This window comes from Quercus suber, unplaced genomic scaffold, assembly GCF_002906115.3.
Source record: "Quercus suber isolate HL8 unplaced genomic scaffold, Cork oak 2.0 scaffold_274, whole genome shotgun sequence".
Taxonomy (NCBI): Eukaryota; Viridiplantae; Streptophyta; class Magnoliopsida; order Fagales; family Fagaceae; genus Quercus; species Quercus suber.
The window spans coordinates 758,330-784,021 of record NW_027069730.1 but is presented as its reverse complement, the minus strand read 5'-3'; the positions used below and the strand labels follow the sequence as shown (position 1 = coordinate 784,021).

Here is a 25,692-nt window from a genome sequence, read left to right as displayed (position 1 = left end):
GGCAGGGCAGTAATCAAAACTGGATTGCGAACATTAGACTGCCTGTCAATTTCCTCCTCGGCGTCCGAAACTTGAATGACTGGAACCCCTCCTGAGGCCTCTCCTTCAAATTTAAACTTATCAATCTGCTCCTCAAGTGAAGAAGTTGAGGAAGCAACTCTTTCACCCACTACTACTAGTTCAAGGGGAACCTGCTGAACCGACTGGATGAATAATGGTACCGCCTACAGATTTGGATGTGGCACGGGGGCAAGGTCGAACGGCACTAGAAAATTACACTGAGAGACGTCTATTTGGTTAATCCGATAGTTTCCTTGCGTTATAGCGTTGCCGACCGGCTGAAAATCGCTCGATTTTGGTGCGTAACTGAGAATAAGATGTGCAGCCCAAAGTTGTCCGTCTTCACTTACGAAAATCTCTGATCGTAGTAAATAGTTGAGTGCATCAATATTAGTCAGGCTGAGCCGAGGAGAAACTTGCCTTTTATCTGTTAACATCACAACGAAATTAACAATAATCAGAAACTCAGATGCTGACATGGAGAAAAGGAAAATAATATTAAGCGATAGGTAGCCTAAGTCTATTGTTAGGAAACCTAAATCTGGGATATCCCACCTAGCTCTCCTAGTTAAGTTGGGCAATGAGACCGTCATGCTATGCGCTCGAGACGATCAGATAGTCGTCTTTCATCCCCTTATTAGACTTGGGTAGGCAGGAAATGAGCCTAACGATGTCGGATCGGGATTTAAGCTAATATCCCGCTCCCTTTTGGCTATGACATTCGTACATGTGTACTACGTCAAGCTAGGTAAGCCCCAATCCTAAATGATGATTCAAAGTGTCAATCGCCCCTAAGATCCTAAACATATTAGGTGCACATTGATTAGGAGAAAGCCTATGGTTACGAAGATAATTTTTGGTAACTGGACCCCTAGGGAGAGTCATTCTTCCTTCTATAAAAGCTATCATAGGGATTACGACTTCTCCCTCTCTTCGGTCGGATAATATCTTTTCTAGAGGACAATACCTCAGGTTTACTCCCTGTGGTACGCCATATGTTTCCTTAAATTCCTCTATTAAGGCAGGACTATCGACCAGGTATTGAAATTTACCCATTTTTGGTTAAATAGAGAGAGACACAGAATAGTAACTGAGAAATGAGAGTTTAACGGCCAAGAGCGTTGGCCAAGAGGAAAATGAAGGGTTCGAGGAGATTAAAACTTACACAAACAAGGTTGGGGAGTGATCCTTAAATCCTCGGAAGGACTTGCGTGAGTTTTTGCAGAAATAAGACGGATGATTTGAAAAAATGGATGAGCTTGAACGTTTGGGTTCGCTGGAGAGTAAGAAATCGCAAAGTAAATGAGAGAGAGTATTTTCTGAGGCTTTATATAGGGGCCAGAGAGTGGGTGGGAGTTATCCCGCCCAAATTCTGAGAAAATACATCAACTGTAGGATCGATGATCCACCGTTGGATGCAAGAGAAAAAACGCTGCCTAGAGCAATTAATACCACTTCGTAAATAACGAAATAACAGCGGCAATGATGAAGCACCTAGATCTATGCTCACACACGTGTAAACTCAGGTATTCTTCGCGTTTTTATCTTTTATTCTCTGTAACAAATCAAAATCCTATTTTTTCTCCTCGGATGCGAGGGAAAAATTAAAATTTTGAGGGGCTATTGTGGGGATAAAAGCCCAAATTTACATATTGGGCCTAAGACCCTATTTGAAGACTAAAAATTTGTCCGAAGAGAAATAGATGATTGAGAAAGACCCTAGGTGGGGGAGATATACCTGGAAATGATCAAGGAACATAGTCTGAAGAGAGCATCAATAGTCCGAGGAGTGTGTTGTCCTCGGATATAAAGAATCTCAGTTAAGTAAGTACCTGGGAGGTTCGAGTGACCTTCCTGATGGTTCCAATGATAAGGATAAACCTCAGGCATGCATAATGATGATAAGAACGGATAAATATCTAGAGGAAAAGCTACTACCACCACATTAAATGCACTGCAGCAACTTCTTTGACCGCATTAATGTGAAGAAGACCCCTGAACAGTGCATTCTCAACCACCACAACTCACAGAGAACCATAAAAGATGCTAGATGGGATATACACTTAAGTAGAGGCTTAGATGACTAACAAGTGGATGATCAAAATAATCTAAAAAGAGATATATATAATGTAAGAGGTCTCTTAGAGGGGGGGCCAGGGGATTTAGAAGGATGATACATGCATAAGTTTGTCTCTTCGGACAGGAATATATTCAATTTTTAAGTTTACTCTTACATTAATTCATCAGTAAAACCATTATTGAACGTTGTTTAATTCACTATCAGCCCAGCTCTTTCACCCACTATCTACAAATTCATTGTCTTGGGTTCATTGGGCTCATATTCCAAATCTTTGGGACTTGGGCCACAAATCTTGACCCTACAATTATTAATATGCATTTATTTATTATTATTTTTTTTTTGTATACAGAAGTAACAAAACTATATATTCTAGGATTAGGCACTTGTTATGATTGTCTTCAAATTTGAAACTATATATTTTATCATTTAAAGAAGATATGATATGCCAAAGATTCTCATAAAGGGTCAAAATATAAAATAAAATTAAAATTTAATTAAAATATATATTAGAACAATGACGTTTAAAATTGTGAAATCTTAAAAGATTTTTATGGAAATATATTTTGAAACCAACCAAAAATCAAACCTTTTCTAACATTTTTTTTTCCAAGGCCAGATGGTGAAAAATAAGATACCACAAATGATGCTATTACTTGAAGTTTTGAACCCCATTTAATTATTTCAACATTTCTCTTTTTAGAATCTGATAGTTGAGGGATGGGAGATTTGAATCTGGACATATTCATTGGAAATACTAACAAGTGTCAATTGAACTACAAAACTCTTTTGGGAGAATTCTGAGCTGTGGAATATTCGGCATTACATGGTTTTCTAGGATTTTAAAGAACTCACTGCTTTGGTTATTCAACACAATAAAGCTCTAGACTTGTTTGCCATGACTGTGTGGTCCATATGGACTCAGTGAAACCAGCTTCATCTTCAGCTCCCTAGCGTTACTATAGACAAGATTACACAAGCCTCTAGAAACCGGCTCGATGAGTACAAAGCAATCATGCCTACTCAGAAATCTCAACAGCTTCATCCTCGAGTTCCATGGTTACCTGCCCCTCCGAATGTCTTCAAAATCAACTATGATAGAGCTGTTTTCAAAGAAGAGAATAAGTCAAGTATTAGGGTTATTATCCGGAATAACCAGGAACTAGTGATAGCTTCTTTGATCCAACAATTGTCCCAAGCTTACAAAGTAGTTGAAGTAAAGGCTATGGCTGCTCTATGAGCTCTTGAATTTGGTTTGAAAGTGGGAGTTGGGAATGTAATCGTGGAAGGGGACTCTGAATTAGTGGTGAAGGCACTGATCAAGGAAGATGCGGGTTTGGCTTTTCATGGTTTGTTGATTATGGATGCTTGTAAGTGTACTAGTTCTTTTTCTATATTGTCTTACTCTCATACCAAGAGAGAAGGCAACAAAGTTACTCATAGTTTAGCTAAATTAGTTATTGATTTTTCAAATTATGCTGTGTAAATAGAAGATGTTTCCCCACAATTTTTTTTCTATTTTTCAAGCTGATTTATAAGCCGACCGGTCTGTCTTAATAAGGATGATGTCTTCTTCCTAAAAATAAAAATAAAAGTTCTTTTCAATTATTTAAACTTAGATGATTTGATTTCCATTATCTTTTGATTTTAGAAACTTGAGTCATTCAACTGGTATTATTAATAAAAACATTCATGGTTTAAACGTCTCCATCAACTAATGAATATTGAATTATAAGGAAAACAACTTTATGATATTAGTTCCTATCACCGAAGAGAATAACATATAGGTAAATAGACATGCATGCATTGCTCCTGACAATATGCTAATTGGCAATTGTTCTTTGTCATTGTCGATGCAAACAGGAGATTTAACATCAAATACTTTGTGTCCATTAAAAAAAGTAAATACTTTACGAATTACGTAGTGAATATCAATTTTTTCTTTAATTTATTTGGATACTTATATAATAATACATTTAACAAGTTTATTGTGAAACATTAAAAAACGAATATAAATAATAAATTGATGATCATGCTCTTGTAAGAGTTAGGCCGTGGGATAGAATTTGGATTTGCGTTATAATGTCTTATTATCTTCAACTATTTTTCTTATATGTATCTTCAACCAATCGGATTGGAATAAACTATTTATCAAAAAAGAAAAAGAAAAAAAAGGAATAAACTATATAAAACTAAAGGCTTTAATTGCATCCTTTGTATATGTTAATAAATTAGATTATGGTTTATGGTAAGTCGCCAACTCAAAGTCTCCAGCCACGTAACTTCATGGGAAGTCACCACTTCATTAGTAGGAGGGATATTATTATTTATCCGGACGTGGTTGGTCGTAAAAACTAAAAAGAGGATTATTAAATTTTAATTCCAATTTGGCAGGCAGGAGAGGCGGGTATTATATGCAGTGGCGGAGGGAGAGAAAGAAAGAGAGAGGGAGCTATGGCCCTTCTACCTTTTTAAATCTCTCAACTAAATTGATTTAGACACATGCATCCAGAAATACCAACAACAACAACAATAATAATAATAATAATAAAAAAGAAGACATTTTGCATCACCAAAAAGAAAAACTATTTTATCTATTTTTTATTACCACTTTAATAATAAACCCTACTTAATTTTTTTTTTTATTATTTCAAATGTTGTCATTTTATTTCATCAAATCCAAATCCATGCCCTGGAGAGTCTCTATAAAGTTTTTATTTTTTTATACCAAAACTAATGGAAGACCGAAAATGAATAAACTTAAAAATTAGATGACTGAATTAAATTTTAGTAAAAGTTAGAAAATGTAATTTGTTATTTATAAGTTCTATATATGTATGTTCTTACAAATACAGAAAATATCCACACACACACACAAAAAAAAAAAAAAACTTATAATGTTAAAAGGTTTAAAAGAAAATTTCAATCAAACACATTCACTTATATTTTCCAAGGAATCATATACATATATGCATGTATTTATAAATATGTGTGTTCATATATATAATTCAAGTATATTTTTATTTTATAACGGTCCTACAAATAAGAATTTTGGACTACACCTTGACTGTAAAGTTAATTATTCTTTTCTAAAATTATGCCCCAATTAATAGACATTGAATGAGATCATCATGAGTTGGAGTGTCCATGTAAGGGTGAGGTCATGGGATAAGAATAAGAACGTAGTAATACATGACGAAGAAGCCTATTGCGATGAGATAAGTGTACTTTTATCTAGGGTAGGTTTATCCTCAACCAATTGCACACTGATTTTTCTTTATAGTTTTTTATATTCACTAGTAGTATTAGCTTTGTCCGAATCAAAAGATTTAACATGGATAAAACAACACTTTGGTTAGTATTTTAGTCTCTCATGGTCTCGGTGTTAATTTAAACCTCAATTCTGGGCAGTTGGTAACCTTCAGATATTTAATAATTAAGGATTCATTCACCAATTATCACTAATTCAGTTCTGCTAAATTGGCCAACCGATTATTTCAAATACACACTAAACAAATACAAAATAAGAAAGAATTTGCATAATTTAATATGACCCATATTTGAGATAAAACAGGGTGGTAATATGTCATGATATAATCAGATTTAGTCACACTCTTGCATGCCAATAATTGCAATGTTCCATTTCCAGCAAAAGAAAAATTACAGTGTTCCATATCGTGCTTAGGCTATTGTATCATCATTTCACCGAGAAAGCAATCGAATGTGGCCTCAATTATTCCTTCTTTTTGAGGAACTAATAGAATCACATTCTGTCACTATCCTACGTATATAGCATAGTATTCTCTGCATAATAAAATGTTGTCAATTAGTGGCCGGTGAAACCACATAAAAGTTATTCATATACAAAGTTAAGTGTGCTTTGCTTTCTTTGATGGCTCACTATTAACTGTTCTCGTTTCTTTCTCATCTCTCTCTCCCTTTCTTCTTTACTCTCAATTGTATTTTTGGAACATTTTGCAAAGCTGTCACTAAAAGCATTGAATTTTCTTTGCTAAAAATTTCCTTGTGGTACTATCCGCGTGGTTTTTGTGCCTGATGTACGAGCACCACATGATGCTATTTTGTCTGGAGCTATATATATCTTCAGCCAAGTCAAATTCACTAGGTTCTTATTATCTTTCAAGTCAGGACGTCACACTCTGTTGAAAGAGAAGGTAATTTGATCGTTTGGATGAATGTGGTGAACAAAAAACAAAGGTCATATGACTGAAAAGAAGGTGAAAAAAGAATAAAAAACGGCAATGAAGTCTAGCTCAATTGGCATGCACCATGAGTAACTTATCAATAAAAAAAGGAAATGGAATAAAATGAAAAATGAGGAGGAGGTGATGAAAGCAAAGCTTTTGATGGCAAAAATCATGCCCACTTTGCTACATACCTGAAAACATAAAACGTGGATCTGCATGGCACATCTGATGTGTCTTTTTCTTCTTATATTTCTTGTTGCTTTAAGTCTGTATCCACTACTGGAGCATGTATTAAAAAAATGGAAGATCTTATCAATTAGGAAACACTTTTTAGATAGGTTAGGTATTCTTTAACAGAGGATTAGGTTGAAAACTCGTGATGTGGATGAAGAAAATAGTCTTTTTGAGAATATTATAATTGCAGACATCACTGTGCCATTACTTTTTTTTTGGGGGGGGGGGGGGGAGGATAAAACTGTGCCATTACTTAATCTATTTGCAATTCAAGAAGTGGAGAATTGTTAAAGACTCTTGCATGACTAAAACTTGTGTACTGTATTAATTAAGTGGATGAGGCTCTTTAATGGACTAGTTCAGGTGTTTCTGAATAAAGCAAGAACAATATGGAAATAGTCAAAATAAACATGATTATTAAAAAAAAAAAAAAAAAAGGAGAGTTAAATAAACATAATCTCTGTTATAGTACTTATGCTTTGGATTTTGTTGCGTTTATAAAATATATGTGAGATTAACATTATTAAAAAATTCTAAGAAGTTTTCTACTGATTTCTCTGGGATCATGGATTCAAAATCTATCATCAACAATTTGACATTAATACTAATGTATCTAGGACAGGGGAATTGTACTACATACCTAAGAAATGGTCAGGAGCTTAAAGAACCTTAAACATCATTGTTTTAAATATTAATATATACTAGTGTGTAATTTCGTGTATATACACGGGTACAATTTAAAAAAATTACAATTATACGGTCAAATTATACATGATATTAGTTTACACATTTTTTAAATCATACATTTCTAAATTATGTAATAGTTTCTCATTATATATATATATATATGATTTAGAATTTAATTAAATTTGACTCTTCGATTTTTGTACACAATAATTCACTTGCCACAAAAATAAAAAAATTAAATGAACACATGGCACATAATTGGACTCCAATTAAAATCTAATTTAGAATCTAATTGGATTTGGACTTTTCAATTTTTACACTCAATAATTCACTAGTATAAAAATAAAAAATTCAATAGGACACGTGGCGCAAAATTGATAATCTAATTGAATTTCAATTAGATTTTCTCTAAGCTTTAGTTATTAATATATACTAGCTTACAACTCCATGCATCTACATAGATACACTTAAAAATATACAATAAGATGCATAATATAATTCCTATATATATAATTTAAATATTATTGATGGTCATTTTATATTTTGTTAACTCTTTAAAAAATTTGTATGGACATTATTTGGTATAAAATGTAAATTGTCCATGTTTAAAAAAAAAAAATTTATTGTGAAACATTTTTTTTTTTTTTTTTCGATTCATTTATTCTAAACTCTTTGGTTTTTGTACTTAATAACTCACTTGGATAAATATCAATGATGTGGTTCCACATTGATTTTAAAATTAAGAAATAAAACTCTTTAAGAATAAATAATTTATGACACATGAGGCAAAATTAGAATCTAATTGGAATTCTGATTTGAGTTTCTCTCAGTTTCACCTATTATTATTATATATAGATATATAGACTAGTGTGTAACCTTATGCAGATACATTGGTACATTTAAAAACAATCATAATTATATGTATACACACACACACACACACACACACACACACACACACACATATACTGTGGGGCCTAAGAATTTAGCAACCCCGATCCATTCCATATCGGGCCCAAGGCCCATGCCGAGGAGGAAGAAATGCCCAAGGATGAAGTGTGAAAGCCTAAATTGCCAGGAACCCTGCCGAGGATGACCCTGTCCTTGGCCAACCGAGCTTGACACATCAGCCATGGCAGCTCGGTGGAAGAGCAAGTTCAGGATGAACTGTCACCTCCACATTAAGTGCGCTCACCTAACCCCCTGGCCGCATTAATGGAGATGTGACCTCTGAACAGGGCTGCCTTAGTTGCTGCAACTCACAGGTGTGCTGGTAAAATGGCTGAGGGGACGGGCAGTCAAAAAGATGGGGCATGGATGATCAACAAGTAGAAGAAAGGAGTTATGAAAAAGGACTATATAAGGGGGAGAAACAGGAGAGAAGGGGGGGATGATTCCCATGGGAGAGATCGCTATAATCTCGATCCGCCTCCGTCCGACAGTAGTGAACAGTGGCGAACGTTACACTGGGCACTGTCCGCTTGCTAGGGCCTAGTTTTGGAACTCGCTCTCTACAAATTCATTGTATTGGGCTAGCTGGGCTTGAGTCTACTCACTCAACAGTAGAAGTGCTCAAACCCAGTCCCTACATATATAATTCAGAATCTAATTAGATCTAGATTTTTCAGTTTTTGCACCCAATAATTTATTTGCCACAAAAATTAAAAAATTAGATGGGACACATGATGCAAAATTGAACTCCAATTAAAATTCAATTTAGAATCTAATTGAATTTAGACTCTTTGACTTTTGCACCTAATAATTCACTTGACAAACAAATTTAAAAATTAGTTAAGACAAGTGGCACAAAATTAGACTTCAATTTAAAATTTAATTAGATTTAGCTATATATATATATATATACGATTTAGAATCTAATTGGATTTAGACTTTTCAGTTTTTGCACCAAATAATTTACTTGTCACAAAAATTAAAAAATTAGATGGGACACATGACGCAAATTGAACTCCAATTAAAATTCAATTTTGAATTTAACTGAATTTAGATTCTTTGACTTTTGCACCTAATAATTCACTTGACACACAAATTTAAAATTAGATGAGACACATGGTGCAAAATTAGATTTTAATTTAAAATTTAATTGAATTTTCTCTCAGCTTTATTTTTTAATATATATATACGTAGGGTCGGTTTTTGTAGCCCAAGCCCAAAGGATATGGGTTATAGGCCCAACAAACCCAGAACAATGAATTTGTAGAGAGTGGGCGAAAGAGCTGGGCTGGATATGAAACACAGAATAGTTGGCTAGGTTACGTGCAGTGATGATAACATGAACATGAGCTAAAGCTTGAACAACTCCATGAATGAATGTCCGAAAAGATGTTTTATTAAGTGAGCAGTGATTACAGCATTCAGAACTACAGTAAGGCTTTTCTCTCCCTTTTTTCTGTCCCCCATTATCAGGGACCTTTTTTCTTTATATAGCATCCCTTCCTATCATCTCCATCGTCCACCTGTTCTTCATCCGCGCATCTACTCAAATGCATGTCACGTCATGTGTCTACTTTAATTCTTTGTGAGTGGCGGTAGCTGAGGTTGCACTGTTCAGGGGTCTTCTCCACATAAATGCGGCCAGAAAAGCTGTTACGGCGCATTAAATGCGGTGGTAGCAGCTTTTCCTTTAGATATTTTTCTCTAGTTTTGATCATCTCTGGATCCACTCAGAACTTATCATTATCATTGAGATTGTTAGGAAGGTTATTCGGGTCTTCCTCACGTTTGTTTGATCAAGGCTATTTGTGGCCGAGGAGTAAGATGTCCTCGGATAAGCAGTGACCTCTTCGGACGGCATTCCCCCTTTACTTCTGGGCCTCCTGCCTTCAGATGGGCCGTTCCAGCCACCTATTGCTCCTCAGAAATATAACAGTCTTTAACAGGGAGCCCCGAGCCCATTAAGCAGCTCTGGGCTTTTACCCCCCCCCCCCCCACAATAGCCCCTCAAAATCTTACTTTTTCCCTCGCATCCAAAGAGAAAAAATGGGATTTTGACCTGTTATGGAATTCGGGCTTGGAAAACGGACAAAAATTCGGCCTGGCACGTGCGTGGTTATGGATGCGCGCGCTCCATCATTGCTGCTCCTGTTTCCGTATTCCCAAAGCGCTACATTAATTACTTCAGGGGGCGCCTTGTCCTTTGCATCCAACGGTGGGCTGTTGATCCAACGGGCGGGGCTTTTCATCGAGATTTGGGGAGAAATAGCTTCTGCCTCTTCGTTTGACCTCGTATAAAATCTCGGAGGTGGACATTTCTCCTCACTTTGCAATTTCCAGACCATCCCACAAGAACAAGCACACAAACGCTTAGAGCTCTTCCAATCACCGACTTTGCTTCTTCCCAGAGTCCTCAGGAATCCTTCTGCGAGTTCAGAGATCGATCTCTAACCCAGTTCCTGTAAGTTTTCATCATCTCAATCCTTCGGTTTTCTCTTTGGCCGTCCATTTTTCAGTTTGAGTGACCATTTCCTCACTGCTACGTTGTGCCTCCATTTGTCCGTTGAGTGATGGGTAAACTAGAGTATTTGGTAGACGGCCTTGCCCAGTTGGAGAAGTTTAGAGCCACATACCACATACCTCCAAACGTGGGTGTGAAGTATTGCCCTCCGGAGAAAATATTACTGATCGGGAAACGAGGGAGGTCGTGATCCCTCTCATCACCTTCCTAGAAGGGGGGATAACGATTCCTATGGGCCCTATCACCACTAGTTACCTTATAAACCATAGGATCATCCCTTGGCAGTGCGCACCTAACATGTTTAGGATCTTAGGAGCCATTGAGGACCTCAACCGCCACCTAGGATTGAGGCTCACTTGGCACGACGTGGTGCATATGTATGAGTTCCACAGCCAGCAAAGGGCGGGATATTATTTAAAGTCCCGGTCCGACATTGTTAGGCTCATTTCCTACCTCCCCAAATCCAATAAAGGGATGAAGGATGACTACGTGATCATCTCGGGCGCGTGGTATGACGGCCCTCACTGTCCGACCAGAGCAGGAGAGCCAGGTGGGACACGTTAGACTTAGGCACACTAACCATAGGCTCAGGACCTTCGTTTTTTAGCCGTTTTTTTATTCTTCCTGTATTGCCGCTTTCCGGTTTCTAACAAAGCTCTGCTGTAACTTGTAACAAATAGAAGAAACATATCTCCTCGGCTCAGCCTTACCAACTTCGCCGCGCTCAACAATTTGCTGCGGTCCGAGATCTTCGTAAGCGAGGACGGACAACTCCGATCGGCTCCCCTTATCCTAGGGTACAAAGCAAGGCAAAAAGACCTCCAACCGGTCGGCAACGCGATAGTCTAGGGAGACGAACGTCTTAACCGTGTCTACGTTTCGTTCAAGGGCTTTTTGGCACCACATGACCTTCCACCAGTACCACATCCAAACCCCCGGGGTATACCCCCTCTCATCCAGCCACTACAGCAAGTTCCCCTCGGACCAGAGGTTGAGGGCGAAAAGGTTGGCTCCTTCACCTCCTCGCTAGAAGAACAAATAGACAAGTTCCACTTTGGAGGGGAAGCTTCAGGGGCAAACCAAGTGGTAGAGGTCTCGAACGCCGAGGAAGGAGGTGACAAGCATTCCAGTGTCCACCCGTTTTTAATAACTGCCCTCCCCGACGACTCTTCGAACGAAGAGATGGCGGACTTGAAGCGCCTGACGAAGAATAGGGGCCAAAAAGCCGAGCAGAAAGGCGCTGGGACCTCCCAGCCAGTAGAGATCCTGCCTCCTGTGCCCTCAAAGGCTCCCGAACTCGGCCTGAAGCCCACGACAAACTTACAGAAGAAGAGGCCCCATGAGTCTGAAGAGATGGAGGTAGGGGTGCCCCCAAAAGTAAGCAAGCAGCAGAAGACGGCGAGGGACCGAGGCAAAAGGGCCTCTTCCACTGAAAGCTGCGATGAGAACATCGGGGTTGAGGTCCGTCGAGGAGTAGGACCCCGTATATGGTCCCCAAGGCTTGAGCTGGATGGAGCCCCCATTCTTTGGGATACGTCCCTCAGGAACTATGATGGGGGAAGGGCAAGATACGTCGCTGAAGCCCTGCAGCAACCACTCCTCCTGCCTCACGATATGGAGTCCTATAGGCTCTTCCACCAGCAGGAGCTCTTCTTATCCCTTAAGAGGGATATGGCCATGGTAAATGAACTTACTCTCTTAATTTGAGTTCCATTTCTAATTTGCTCTGTTTCCTTTCTTTACCTTGTGCTAAAAACGTTGTCATGCAGATTACTTAGCAGATTTACGTGGCCAAGGAATGGAGCAAAAAGTCCTACCTCGAGGCCCAAGCAGCAGTACAGTCTCAGTCCGAGGCTGAGAAGGCTCTTGGTCTGCTGAATGATGATTATGCTCGCACATCCGAGCAACTTAAGGCTGTGACTCGTGAGAGGGACAACCACAAGGCCGGCCTCCAGAATGCCGAGACCCAGGCCGAGGAGCAGCGCAAACAATTGCACGCTTTAGAGATCAACCTGGTGATCGAAAGGGAGCTGGTGAAGGGTCTCAAGGCTGAACTCCAGAAAGCCAGGAAGGGCGCCCGAGCAGCTGAGCAGGCGGTTCAACTGGCCAAGGAGTTAGTTGTAGCTGAGAGGACAGCGGCATACCAGCTAGGAGTGGACGAGACTGGGAAGCAGCTTACGGAGAAATTTGCTTTGGTTGCTCGCGAGTATTGCGACGTAACCTGGTTTAAGGCATTGGACGTCGCCGGGGTCCCTTTGGATTCTCCCCTGAGGCTACCTGGGAGCACGTATTATCATCCAGAGATCCGAGAGCTCCCAGAGGCTGACTCTCCTCCAGATCCACAGCCTTTGGAGGCTGGTCTGCCAGTTGAGCCAGCCAAAGACAAAGGTCAAGGGTTGGACGAAGAGAAGACTCCTACTGAGTCCCAGAGCCAGGCCCCAGAAGCTGCTGTTCAGATAGGCCAGGTTGCTGACCCTGTGGTTCCTTCAGCTCAAGAGTAGACACATATGGCCCCCCTTTTCTTTGTGTTTTTCTTTTAGTAAGAGATTGGTAAGCTATTTTCCTGGTTAATGAAGCAGTTTTTCCTTCGCATTCATTTACTTTGCTGTGTGTAATACAACTCACTATTACTATTAAAGTTCTGTACCTTAACTTTATTGTGATCCTGATGTCATGCTAACAACTCGCATGACTAAGATTGGTGTTAGAAAGGGGCAGAATGTATGAGAATTATTACTAAACAACGAAAACTACAGGGGTTATAGCAAAAAGCTCCACAAGCCTTTCCAAATGTGTACAAAAGACTGAGAGGCAATATAGGTTAGGGTTAATCTAAACACGTTCAGGACTCTTAATCATGCCTCATCAGAGAGTGACACTTCAATAAGAACCGTTACGTCGGATCTAGATTCAGGCAGTCAGAGAGCTGTGATAGGGTGTTTACTTAAAAGACTTAAGTTTAAACATTTAATGAAATTGTAACAGTGCTAACTAATCCCATATCATCTGGTCCGAGGACTACAGGCATGAATGTATTTAAGTTTAAACACTTAAAGGAATCGTAACACAGTGTTAACTAACCCAAATCATCTGGTTCGAGGATTACAGGCATGAATGGATTTAAGTTTAAACACTTAAAGGAATCGTAACATGGTGTTAACTAACCCAAATCATCTGGTTCGAGGACTACAGGCATGAATGGATTTAAGTTTAAACACTTAAAGGAATCGTAGCACAGTGTTAACTAACCCAAATCATCTGGTCCGAGGACTGCAGGCATAAATGGATTTAAGTTTAAACACTTAAAGGAATCGTAGCAGTGTTAACTAACCCAAATCATCTGGTCCGAGGACTACAGGCATGAATGGATTTAAGTTTAAACACTTAAAGGAATCGTAACACAGTGTTAACTAACCCAAATCATCTGGTCCGAGGATTATAGGCATGAATGGATTTAAGTTTAAACACTTAAAGGAATCGTAGCACAGTGTTAACTAACCCAAATCATCTGGTCCGAGGACTGCAGGCATGAATGGATTTAAGTTTAAACACTTAAAGGAATCGTAGCAGTGTTAACTAACCCAAATCATCTGGTCCGAGGACTACAGGCATGAATGGATTTAAGTTTAAACACTTAAAAGAATCGTAACATGGTGTTAACTAACCCAAATCATCTGGTCCGAGGACTACAGGCATGAATGGATTTAAGTTTAAACACTTAAAGGAATCGTAACACAGTGTTAACTAACCCAAATCATCTGGTCTGAGGACTACAGGCATGAATGGATTTAAGTTTAAACACTTAAAGGAATCGTAGCAGTGTTAACTAACCCAAATCATCTAGTCCGAGGACTACAGGCATGAACGGATTTAAGTTTAAGAACTTAAAGGAATCGTAACATGGTGTTAACTAACCCAAATCATCTGGTCCGAAGACTACAGGCATGAATGAATTTAAGTTTAAACACTTAAAGGAATTGTAGCACAGTGTTAACCAACCCAAATCATCTGGTCTGAGAACTACAGGCATGAATAGATTTAAGTTTAAACACTTAAAAGAATCGTAACATGGTGTTAACTAACCCAAATCATCTGGTCTGAGGACTACAGGCATGAATGGATTTAAGTTTAAACACTTAAAAGAATCGTAGTACAGTGTTAACTAACCCAAATCATCTGGTCCGAGGACTACAGGCATGAATGGATTTAAGTTTAAACACTTAAAGGAATCGTAGCACAGTGTTAACTAACCCAAATCATCTGGTCCGAGGACTACAGGCATGAATGGATTTAAGTTTAAACACTTAAAGGAATCGTAACATGGTGTTAACTAACCCAAATCATCTGGTTCGAGGACTACAGGCATGAATGGATTTAAGTTTAAACACTTGAAGGAATCGTAGCACAGTGTTAACTAACCCAAATCATCTGGTCCGAGAATTACAGGCATGAATGGATTTAAGTTTAAACACTTAAAGGAATCGTAGCACAGTGTTAACTAACCCAAATCATCTGGTCCGAGGACTACAAGCATGAATGGATTTAAGTTTAAACACTTAAAGGAATCATAATAGATTGATATGCTGATTAAAAGAAGAGTTTGATTAATAATAATACCTTTTGAGGTTATTTACATTCCACGGGTGTGGTATCATATGATTGTCTAGGTTTTCAAGGAAGTATGCCCCAATGCCAGCTCCTGAAGTAATACGATATGACCCTTCCCAATTAGGCCTAAATTTTCCCCAAGCTGGGTTCTTTGCAGTGCCAACCACCTTTCTTAGTACGAGATCGCCAGGTTCTAGAGGCCTAAGCCTTACGTTGGCATCGTAGTCCTGTCTAAGTTTTTGTTGGTAATGTGCTAATCGGACCATTGCGTTTTCCCTCCTTTCATTAATGAGGTCCAAGCTCTTCTCTAGCAGCTCATCGTTACCCGTCGGACTAAACGAGCTAGTTCTCAGTGTCGGGAATCCAGTTTCCAAAGGTATGACAGCTTCAGCCCCGTAGGTCATTGAGAAGGGGGTCTCTCCAGTAGACCTGCGAGGAGAGGTTCTGTAAGCCCAAAGCACATGTGGTAATTCTTCTACCCATTTACCCTTGGCGTCATCTAATCTCTTTTTCAAGCCATTCATAATGACCTTGTTACAGCTTCAGCCTGGCCATTACCCTGGGGATAAGCTGGGGTGGAGTACCTATTTATGATCCCCAGCTCGCTACAATAGCTCCTAAATGCTTTGCTATCAAACTACAGGCCATTGTCCGAGATGAGAGCACATGGGACTCCAAATCGAGTAACTATACTCTTCCACACAAACTTTTGCACGACTACGTCTCGGATGTTTGCAAGAGGCTCTGCTTCGACCCACTTGGTGAAGTAATCAGTGCCGACTAGCAGATATTTCTTGTTTCCTGCAGCCTTAGGGAATGGTCCCACGATATCCAAGCCCCATTGGGCGAAAGGCCATGGGCTGGATAGCGGGTTGAGTGTCCCCCCTGGCTGATGAATGTGCGGAGCGAATCGCTGACACTGATTACATTTTTTGGCATAATCCAGGGCTTCCTTTTGCATGTTCAGCCACCAATAACCTTGAGTGATGGCTCGGTGAGCTAAGGATCTTCCTCCAGTGTGGCTTCCACAGATTCCTTCATGCAATTCCTCTAATAACAGCTCAGCCTTTTCTGGATGCACGCACAACAAGTACGGCCCTGAATAGGAACGTTTGTATAGCTTCTGATCCTCGGACAACCAGAACCTGGCTGCCTTCCTCCGAATTTTATCGGCTTCTCCCTTCTCTACAGGCAAGATATCTTCCTTCAGAAATTTAACCAGCGAGTCCATCCAACTGGGTCTAGCCCTGACCTGATGCACTTCAATTACTCCTTTTCCTGCTTCGGTAGGCTTATGCAGGTCCTCAACGAGGATAACTCTCGGCAAATCTTGTGCCGAAGAGGTGGCTAGAGTGGCCAAGGAGTCAGCGTGTGAGTTGCCACTCCTAGGAATATGCAGCAAGCTGAAAGACTCGAACCCTGACTGCAGATGTTTAGCTCGGCTCAAGTATCCCTGCATTCTTTCGTCCTTTGCCTCAAACTCTCCCTGGACTTGACCCACAACTAGCCTTGAGTCCGAGAATACCTTTACTGCCTTTCCTCCCATCCTTTGGACCATACTCATTCCCATCAATAGGGCTTCGTATTCCGCCTCATTATTGGTCGCCGAGAAGCCCAACCTTAATGCTTTTTCAATAACGATTCATTAGGGGGATATCAGCACTAGCCCCACTCCGGAGCCTCTCTGGTTTGCGGTACCATCCACGTACGCCTCCCAAAGGGAAGGCTCTTGTTAAGAAATGATGCCAACCGATTTTTCATCCATGCCCGATGTCAGCTTTACCTCTTCTAGTTGGGGCTCTGTGAACTCGGCTACCAGATCAGCAAGCACCTGGCCCTTGACTGAGGTACGTGGCATATACTTAATGTCAAAAGCCCCTAGGATCGTCCCCCATTTTGCAATTCTCCCAGTGTAGTCTGCATTTCGGAGTATAGCCCTGAGCGAAAGCTGGGTGAGGACAATGACTGTATGGGCTTGGAACTAATGTGGGAGCTTTCGTGTACCGTGCACCACTGCTAAAATAGCCTTTTCCAACGGTAAATAACAGACCTCGGCTTCATGAAGCGACTTACTTACGCAGTAAACGGGTTTCTACACACCGCCCTCTGTTCGGATCAGCACCAAGCTTATGGCATGGGTAGCTACAGCGATATATGCGAACAAGACCTCGTCGGGTTCGGGGCTGGACATGATTGGTGGTCGAGCTAGATAATCCTTCAACTGCTGGAAGGCCACAGCACACTCCTCTGTCCACTCGAACCCTTTCCACTTGTTAATCAAGGAAAAGAAAGGCCGGCACCTATCCGCTGATCGAGAGATAAATCGATTTAAGGCTACCGTCATCCCTGTCAGTTTCTAAACCTCCTTAGGGTTCCGAGGAGGTTGTAACTCATTAATGGCCCTTATCTGATCAGGGTTGACCTCGATTCCCCTTTGAGTCACCATATATCCTAGAAACTTGCCTGACCCCACACCAAACGAGCACTTAGCAGCGTTCAAGCGTAGCTTGTGCTTCCTGAGAACTTCAAAAGTACTTTCTAGGTCCTTCACGTGCTCGGACACTACTTTGCTCTTCACTACAATGTCATCTATGTAAATCTCGATATTCCTTCCCTGCTGCGGTTCAAACATTCTCGTCATCATCCTCTAGTAAGTAGAACCCGCATTTTTTAAGCCGAAAGGCATCACCTTGTAGTGGTAGTTACCCGTGGGGGTCACAAAAGCAGTCTTCTCCTGGTCTTCCAGGGCTAAGGGTATCTGGTGATAGCTTTGGAACGCGTCCAAGAAGCTCATTCGGGGGTGTCCAACGATGGTATCTACTAGCCGATTGATCTTAGGCATCGGGAATGGATCTTTAGGGCATGCCTTGTTTAAGTCGGTGAAGTCCACGCATACTCGCCATTTTCCGCTCTTCTTCCTCACCACCATGGTATTTGCCAACTACTCTGGGTAGAAAACTTCTTTAATAGTCCCAGCTTGCTTGAGCTTTGCTACCTCTTCTCTAACTGCCTCAGCGTGTTCCTTAGATGGACGTCGAGGAGGCTGCTTCTTGGGCGTGATCATGGGGTTTACTTTCAAATGGTGGCATATAAATTACGGATCCACCCCAGGGGGTTCATAAGCGTTCCAAGCGAATACGTCGAGGTTTTCCTTAAGAAGTTGCACTAACTCCTCTTTTTCCTGCAACGGCAATTGGGATCCGAGTTGAAAGAATTTTTCGGGATTATCCCCAATGATGACCTTTGTCAAATCTTTGCACCCTGCGCCCTCGTCCGGATCTTCTGTGGGTGCTAACCGGTGCTTTGGTTGCTATAAGCCCCTTTCGGCTCTGGTCGATGACTCGGCTCCGGGTTCGTGCTGAATGGCAGCCACTACGCATTGTCTAGCTACGGATTGGTCCCCTCGAATTTCGCAAACTCGGCCTTCGGAAGGATACTTGATTGTCTGGCTACAATTGCCGTATAGGGTGAAAAAACGTCCACAACTATGAAATCCATCTCCACCACCTCTGAGCCAGTCTGCACAGGCAATCGTATTTGGCCCGTCGGGGTAACAACTCTTCCTTCGAAACTGATCAGCGAAGAATGATATGGTGTTAAGTCACTAGGTTTGAGGTTCAGCCCCCTGTAGAGATCAGGGTACATTATTTTCACAGCGCTTCCTTGGTCAACCATCACCCGTTTCACATCGTACCCCCCAATTCTGTGGGTGACGACCAACGCATCATCATGAGGCTGGACAGTGCCCACCTAGTTGGTGTTCGAGAAGCCTAACACCAGCTGATCATCAAGTTTGCACCTTTTCGGACCTTGGCCAGATTCCCCCGCAGGTAACCGATCCACCGACATGACCTTGGATGGCCAGGATCCTGTTCTTCCTGGGGCTGCAAAGATAACCTTGATAGTTCCTAGAGGGGGTTTCAGAGGATCATCCCTTCGAGAGTCCGCGCTCATCGGACCTCCTCGGCCACTGGTGTGATGTAGGAGGTGTCGCAATTTCCGCTCGCTGACTAGTTGTTCCAAATGAACCCACAAGTCCCTGCAGTCCTCAGTCCTGTGCCCATAATCCTGGTGGTATTGGCAGTAGAGATTGCAATTACGTCTATCAAGATTCCCTAACATCTTATTCGGCCACTTGAAGAACGGCTCGTTCTTGACCTTTTCTAAGACTTGGTGGACTGGGTCTCTGAATACGGTGTTGACAGTCTGGGGATTGGCTGTTCCTGACTGCGCAGGAAAATCTCTCTTCGGTTTGCTGCTGGTGTATCGATCCGACCTGAAATCCCTCCTTTCCAGGGGGATAACCTTCTCCTTGCCTTTCCTTTGTTGTTGGTCTTCTTCAACTCTCTTGTACTTCTCAATGCGGTCCATTAGCTGACGAATGCTAGTAACGGGTTTACCCGACAATGATGTCCTTAAACCGTGATCGGTAGGGAGGCCGAGCTTAAACATTTCTAGGGCCATTGCGTCAAAATTGCCCTCCATGTCATTAAACATTTTCCAATATCTATCCGAATACACCTTCAGGGATTCTCCTTCCTGCATGGTCAAAGACAGCAGAGAAGACAGTGGTCGGGCCACTCTTCGGCATGTGACAAATCATGAACCAAAAGTTTGGGTGAGCTCTTTAAAGGAGCTGATGGAATTTGGGTTCAGCCCATCGAACCACCTCATGGCAACTGGCCCAAGACTGGAAGGGAAAACTTTGCACATCAGCGCTTCGTCCCTGGAGTAGACAGCTATCCTTTGGTTAAAATGACTCACATGTTCCACGGGGTCGGTTTTGTCGTTGTAGATGGTGAACGTTGGTTGGTTAAAGCGCCGAGGCAGTCTAGCCTCTTCGATCCTGCACATGAAGGGGTGACCTGAAAATCTGGTTTAGAGCCTTGCTCATGGCGTCGCTTCCGACGTCTCCATTTGATGGACTCCTGCGTTGCCCCTTGTGAGGGGATTCCGGTTCATAGGTATAGGACTCGCTGGCTGGTGTCCTGGATTTGGGTTGATAAGTGACGTCCGGCTCGTCCTCAGGGTCCTCATCAGAATATGAGGGAGCCCATTTCCTCTTTTCATGGCATAACTCCCTTTTTAGCTTTTCAACCTCCCGCCGCAAATCTCGTTTCTTCTCTGCATGGGACATGCGGCTTCTGCCATGTGACTGGCTTTGACCAGGGGGTATGGTGTGCACGCTACCCTCGCAGCCTTGTCTTCGCTCCAAGTTAAGAAAAGGGTCCCCGTGCTGAAATGCCCTAGACTCCGCTTCTTGTTCATCGTGTTCAGCCATCACCTACTATTGTCTCCACCCCTGCACAAGTTCTTCCCATAGACGGCGCCAATTATAGGGTCGATTTTTGTAGCCCAAGCCCAAAGGATATGGGTTATTAGCCCAACAAACCCAGAACAATGAATTTGTAGAGAGTGGGCGAAAGAGCTGGACTGGATATGAAGCACAGAACAGTTGGCTAGGTTACGTGCAGTGATGATAACATGAACATGAGCTAAAACTTAAACAACTCCATGAATGAATGTCCGAAGAGATGTTTTATTAAGTGAGCAGTGATTACAGCATTCAGAGCTACAGTAAGGCTTTTTTCTCCCTTTTTTCCGACCCCCATTATCAGGGACCTTTCTTCTTTATATAGCATCCCTTCCTATCATCTCCATCGTCCACCTATTCTTCATCCGCGCATCTACTCAAGTGCATGTCACGTCATGTGTCTACTTTAGTTCTTTGTGAGTGGCGGTAGTTGAGGTTGCACTGTTCAGGGGTCTTCTCCACATAAATGCGGTCAGAAAAGCTGTTACGGCGCATTAAATGCTGTGGTAGCAGCTTTTCCTTTAGATATTTTTCTCTAGTTTTGATCATCTCTGGATCCACTCAGAACTTATCATTATCATTGAGATTGTCAGGAAGGTTATTCGGGTCTTCCTCACATTTGTTTGATCAAGGCTATTTGTGGCCGAGGAGTAGGACGTCCTCGGACAAGCAGTGACCTTTTCGGACGGCATTCCCCCTTTACTTCTGGGCCTCCTGCCTTCAGATGGGCCGTTCCAGTCACCTATTGCTCCTTGGAAATATAACAGTCCTTAACAGGGTGCCCCGGGCCCATTAAGCAGTTCTGGGCTTTTACCCCCCACAATATATATATATATATAAATACACACATACACACACTATACAAAGTTAGATGCTAGAATACAAATAAGTAATATCAATTAAGGTTTTAAGCGTGTAGTACTATAATTGTCATTGTCATTGAGAAAGCCTTTGTTAATTAATCAAGAAATATCTCTCAAAAAAAAAACTTTAATCAAGAAATAAATCACTCATGCACTTGTAGTCTACACATATCTACCTACCTCTTTTAACGCCTACTCCCAAGATTATTATTCTCGATAGATTAGGGATTTTTATAACGTTAGAAGTATAAAAGAGAACTAATTTTTGTTTTTTAGGAGCAGAAGAGAACTAATTAACTTTTAACATTTGTACAGTGTGGTGGGCACTTTTTGTGTTTTGGGTTGGATTGCTCCTGCTATACCACGGCCTGTGATTCTGGGGTAGGAGAGTTGGGACTAACCTAACTGAAACACACCTTAGGCCAGCTTGTGCGCAAGTTGGGCCATCCTTGTGCAAATGCGTCCAGGGAGGAGCCTTGAATGTACCACGTACTCACGACAGGAAAGACTGTTGCAGATGTTATAGCAAGAAACACGATGCAACAGGATAACTAAAACATCTTTTTTACTAATAACAATAATATATGAATAACTTTACGAAGGAAGATATAGCAATATAATTACGAGTGACAAGGTCACGGCAAAGAGAAATTAACAGTAAGATAACAAGTTAGTCATTAATCAACTAAAACAAGAGAAAAGAAGACTTGTCTGCCAAAGGAATAGGCTTAGCTCTTTAGCAGATACAAGTCCAAAAAAGGGAACCAATCTCCAATGTAGGTAACCTCAGAGGGGGCTCCTACCATAGAAGTTACACACTTTGGAAAAGGAATCTAAATGGCTTAATCTCGAATTCTTAGTTCATTTGAGAGTGGGTTATTGAGAGGGAGAGAAATAGGTAGCCTATTGATGCATATTTTTGCTCCTATCACTCATGCTTTTTCATTTCTTTTGGTTTCCTGTGTTCTTTCTTTCTTCCTTCTTTGTTTACTCTATTTTCTCTTCTTTTCTTTCTATCTCTCTATTTTTTCTATTTTCTGTCTCCCCCCTTTCACTGTGCACGTCTATGGCCTTTTTATACCGCCTGCTGTGACAAGATTTGTCATTTTTACCCCTTAACTGCTTTTGGCTTGTTGTGGGTGTCCTTCCAGGACTGCCCACTAGTTTATCAGCTTCCCAGCCACTAACACTACACTGTGTTGGTTGCGTCACGCCTCATTTCTAGAAAAAAGTGATTTTGTTTTGTCTCTTACCTCTCTTAATACTCTTATCCAGATAAAATTTAAGCCTTTCCCTTACCAACCTTTATAGCGTGCATCTAGTGATTCCAGCTCATGTTTACTTCTTTTGGATGAGATATCATCCCAGTAGGACATCTCTCCTAAAAGAGCTTAAGCGGGAAACCCAAAATAGGCTCCCCCTTCTCCCTACCGCCAGACCACACCCTTTCATACTTCTGACCCATGGCTCACCTCCCCTGTATTGGCTGGGTACAGGTAGGTGGTGCCTAAACCTTGTGTGCATGCTCCACTTCCGTTTAAATCCATTGTTTTTCTAGCTCTCACGCATTTGCCATTGCCTCCAGGTTTGTTTGATTCTACTGTACGTTCTGATATCTGTTTAATTCTTGCAATGTGAATGATACATGGGTCTTTGGGCTTTCGTTCTCTACATCCCATCTCCTTTTCGGATTGGGCATTGCTTGGGTGTGGGCTCTCTCCCTTTTACCTGGCCCATGTTCCCTTTTGTCCTACATCCGTGGGCTATTGGTGCTCCTGCCATGCCACTGCGCTGCTCCTACTATGATATCACTTATACTTTTACCTGTTGTTACCTCTGGGCTTACGGACTAAAGCATCTTTCGTGTCAATTTCTTATATTATTCATTCTTTTGGACATTTTTGCCCAACATTCCTGCTGGGCCAGCTCATTCTGTGCCTTGGGCATCCTCGACCCATTTTATTCTTTGGGCATCCTCGGCCTATTTCATTCTTCCTTACCTCTTTCACACCCATGGTTTTTTTGCTAAATCTTTTGGGCTTCCTCGGCCCAATTACCACATTTTTACCTTTCGGGCTTATTGGCCTTTATGCCAACCCCATGAATTTACTAATTCCTTTCTTGGGCTTCCCCAACCCATTTTTACTTTCTTTCTATCTCTTACAATTCCCATGGGCTTACTATTTCATTCCTTGGGCTTTCACGACCTATTTGCTTTTTTTTCTGGCCACTTATTATTTTGTGGGCCTGTTGACCACTATTCCTGCCATTCTGGCCTAATGGTCTTTATTTTACTATTTTCTTTCTCCATCTTTTTTATATTGTTAGGTTTTTTCTGCTATTGGGCCATTTTGTCAAAAGTGGGCATCAACGTACAGAAAATATCAACCCAACATGAATCATAAAACAAGGCCTACACTCCACCCATAATCACTCCACCCATAATCAGGATAAGATCCAAATAAAAAACAATCAAAGTGCACCCAACTCACAAATATGCATGATCATAAAATTACAATAAAGCCCTCAAAGTCTATCAACTAGTTATAAGCTTTAATCCAACCCATTTTTCATAAATTGATAATCCAATTAATGAAATTCCAACTTATCAAAAATTTGAACAATATCACTCTCACTCCAATTTGTTAATTGATATTCAACTCATGCAGTACGTGTTTATAAACAATAAGTCTAATGACATAACAAATTTCTTAATTGTTGAGGTGGTAGACAATGATTGGCGTATAGGAAAAGTGGAATCTGTGATAATTTTATGTGAAAAATAATGTATATTATTTACAGTCTACTGTCTCAACAAATTGCAGTGTTATTGGTTTATAAAATCAACAAGATCATAAGGGTCATTTGTAGGTAAAATAAAAAGTGATGTAAGCACCATTGTCATGAAGGTGAACGGTGGAGAAAGAAAGAAAAATTCTCTCTTCTTTCCTTTTTCAAGGCATTTCCTCTTGTAGGGTCATGTTCTAATGAGTATCACTCTAGTGAAAACTCACTCCCCACAATGGCAAACAGTTAAGGGGGCCAAAAAGTCTTCGCCATAGGCCATAGGTAAAGGACTTGGACAAATTTCCAACTTTTTTGGGGGTACGTAATGGTAATGAAAATATGCAATCATAGTATTGTGGCTATGAATTGATCTTAGTGCACATTACTGCTCTCAAGTCATAAGGCTTAATGATATGATTCTTATTTTTCAAGAAACATGGAAACATAATAAACCAAAAACACTCCATGAGTCAAAACTCACTAAAATGGAGGATCAATAGCCAAACGGTAACGTGGTTCTGTCTTTTTGCTTTTTTCAAACATCCCTGATGTATTTTTTTGGAGAACCAACCAAGTAGGAGAGAGCTAGATTAGTGGAATTCCACTATGTTTGATTCCATATTTTTAGTATTTAAGGTTAAGAAAAAGATGCGCACTTTACAATGGGGTTGGAAGAACATAATTTAAACTGTATCCAAATAACAAGGGCATCTGATTCAATGCTATATGAGAATCCCTTCATTTTAATCTAACCCACCAGGTTGGTAACTTATCCAACCCACTTTTCTGACCCTAGTTGAATTCATTAATGGATTGACAATAAAGTTTCAGTCCATATGCTATGCCTTTTTTTGGTTGATAATTATCTGACATGAAATGCATAAAACTCATAAATAGAGTAGTGCTCATATAGATATTTTTGAAAATAATGCATAGTGTTCCAGTTTGATCTTTGTTGTTTCGTCTTGTCTTTTAGGCTTTTAGGACGCTGTCAACTTTTACAGCGTAATGTCAATTTCTCTAAGTAGGGGGTGGGGCACAGAAGTGAGTTTGGTTGAGAGAAAAAAGGAAATTTGAAAAACAGTGGATAGAAAATGAAATGTGAATTGCTATTTTCCTTACTTTACTTGGTAGAAATATGATAGGAAGAAGATAAGCAACATGGAAATTTTTCATCCACGCATAAAAATTCTATCAGAAAAATGGAAGGAAATAGGAGCAGAGGGAAAATATTTTTCCATCTTAAAAAATTTCCTCTTTAATTAATTGAAAATTTCAATCAGTCTTTTAACTCTTTTATTAATCCAATGAAATAACAATCTCTCTCTCTTTTTTTAATTTTTTTCATCATTCCTAATTTTTTCCTCTTGGTTTCTCATCTT

The 25,692-nt window shown here is 40.7% G+C and overlaps 1 protein-coding gene across 1 annotated transcript; it reads right to left on the bottom strand.

The window, feature by feature from the left end:
* Nucleotides 1-19,096: 19,096 nt before the first annotated feature.
* On the bottom strand, nucleotides 19,097-19,810 carry LOC136070955 (uncharacterized). Its single transcript, XM_065781643.1, has one exon. The coding sequence runs from the start codon at nucleotides 19,808-19,810 to the stop codon at nucleotides 19,097-19,099; it is 714 nt and encodes a 237-aa protein (XP_065637715.1).
* Nucleotides 19,811-25,692: the final 5,882 nt, after the last annotated feature.

Excerpts from the sequence above, each read along its gene's own strand:
- LOC136070955 (XM_065781643.1), bottom strand. The coding sequence starts at position 19,810 with ATGGCCCTAGAAATGTTTAAGCTCGGCCTCCCTACCGATCACGGTTTA.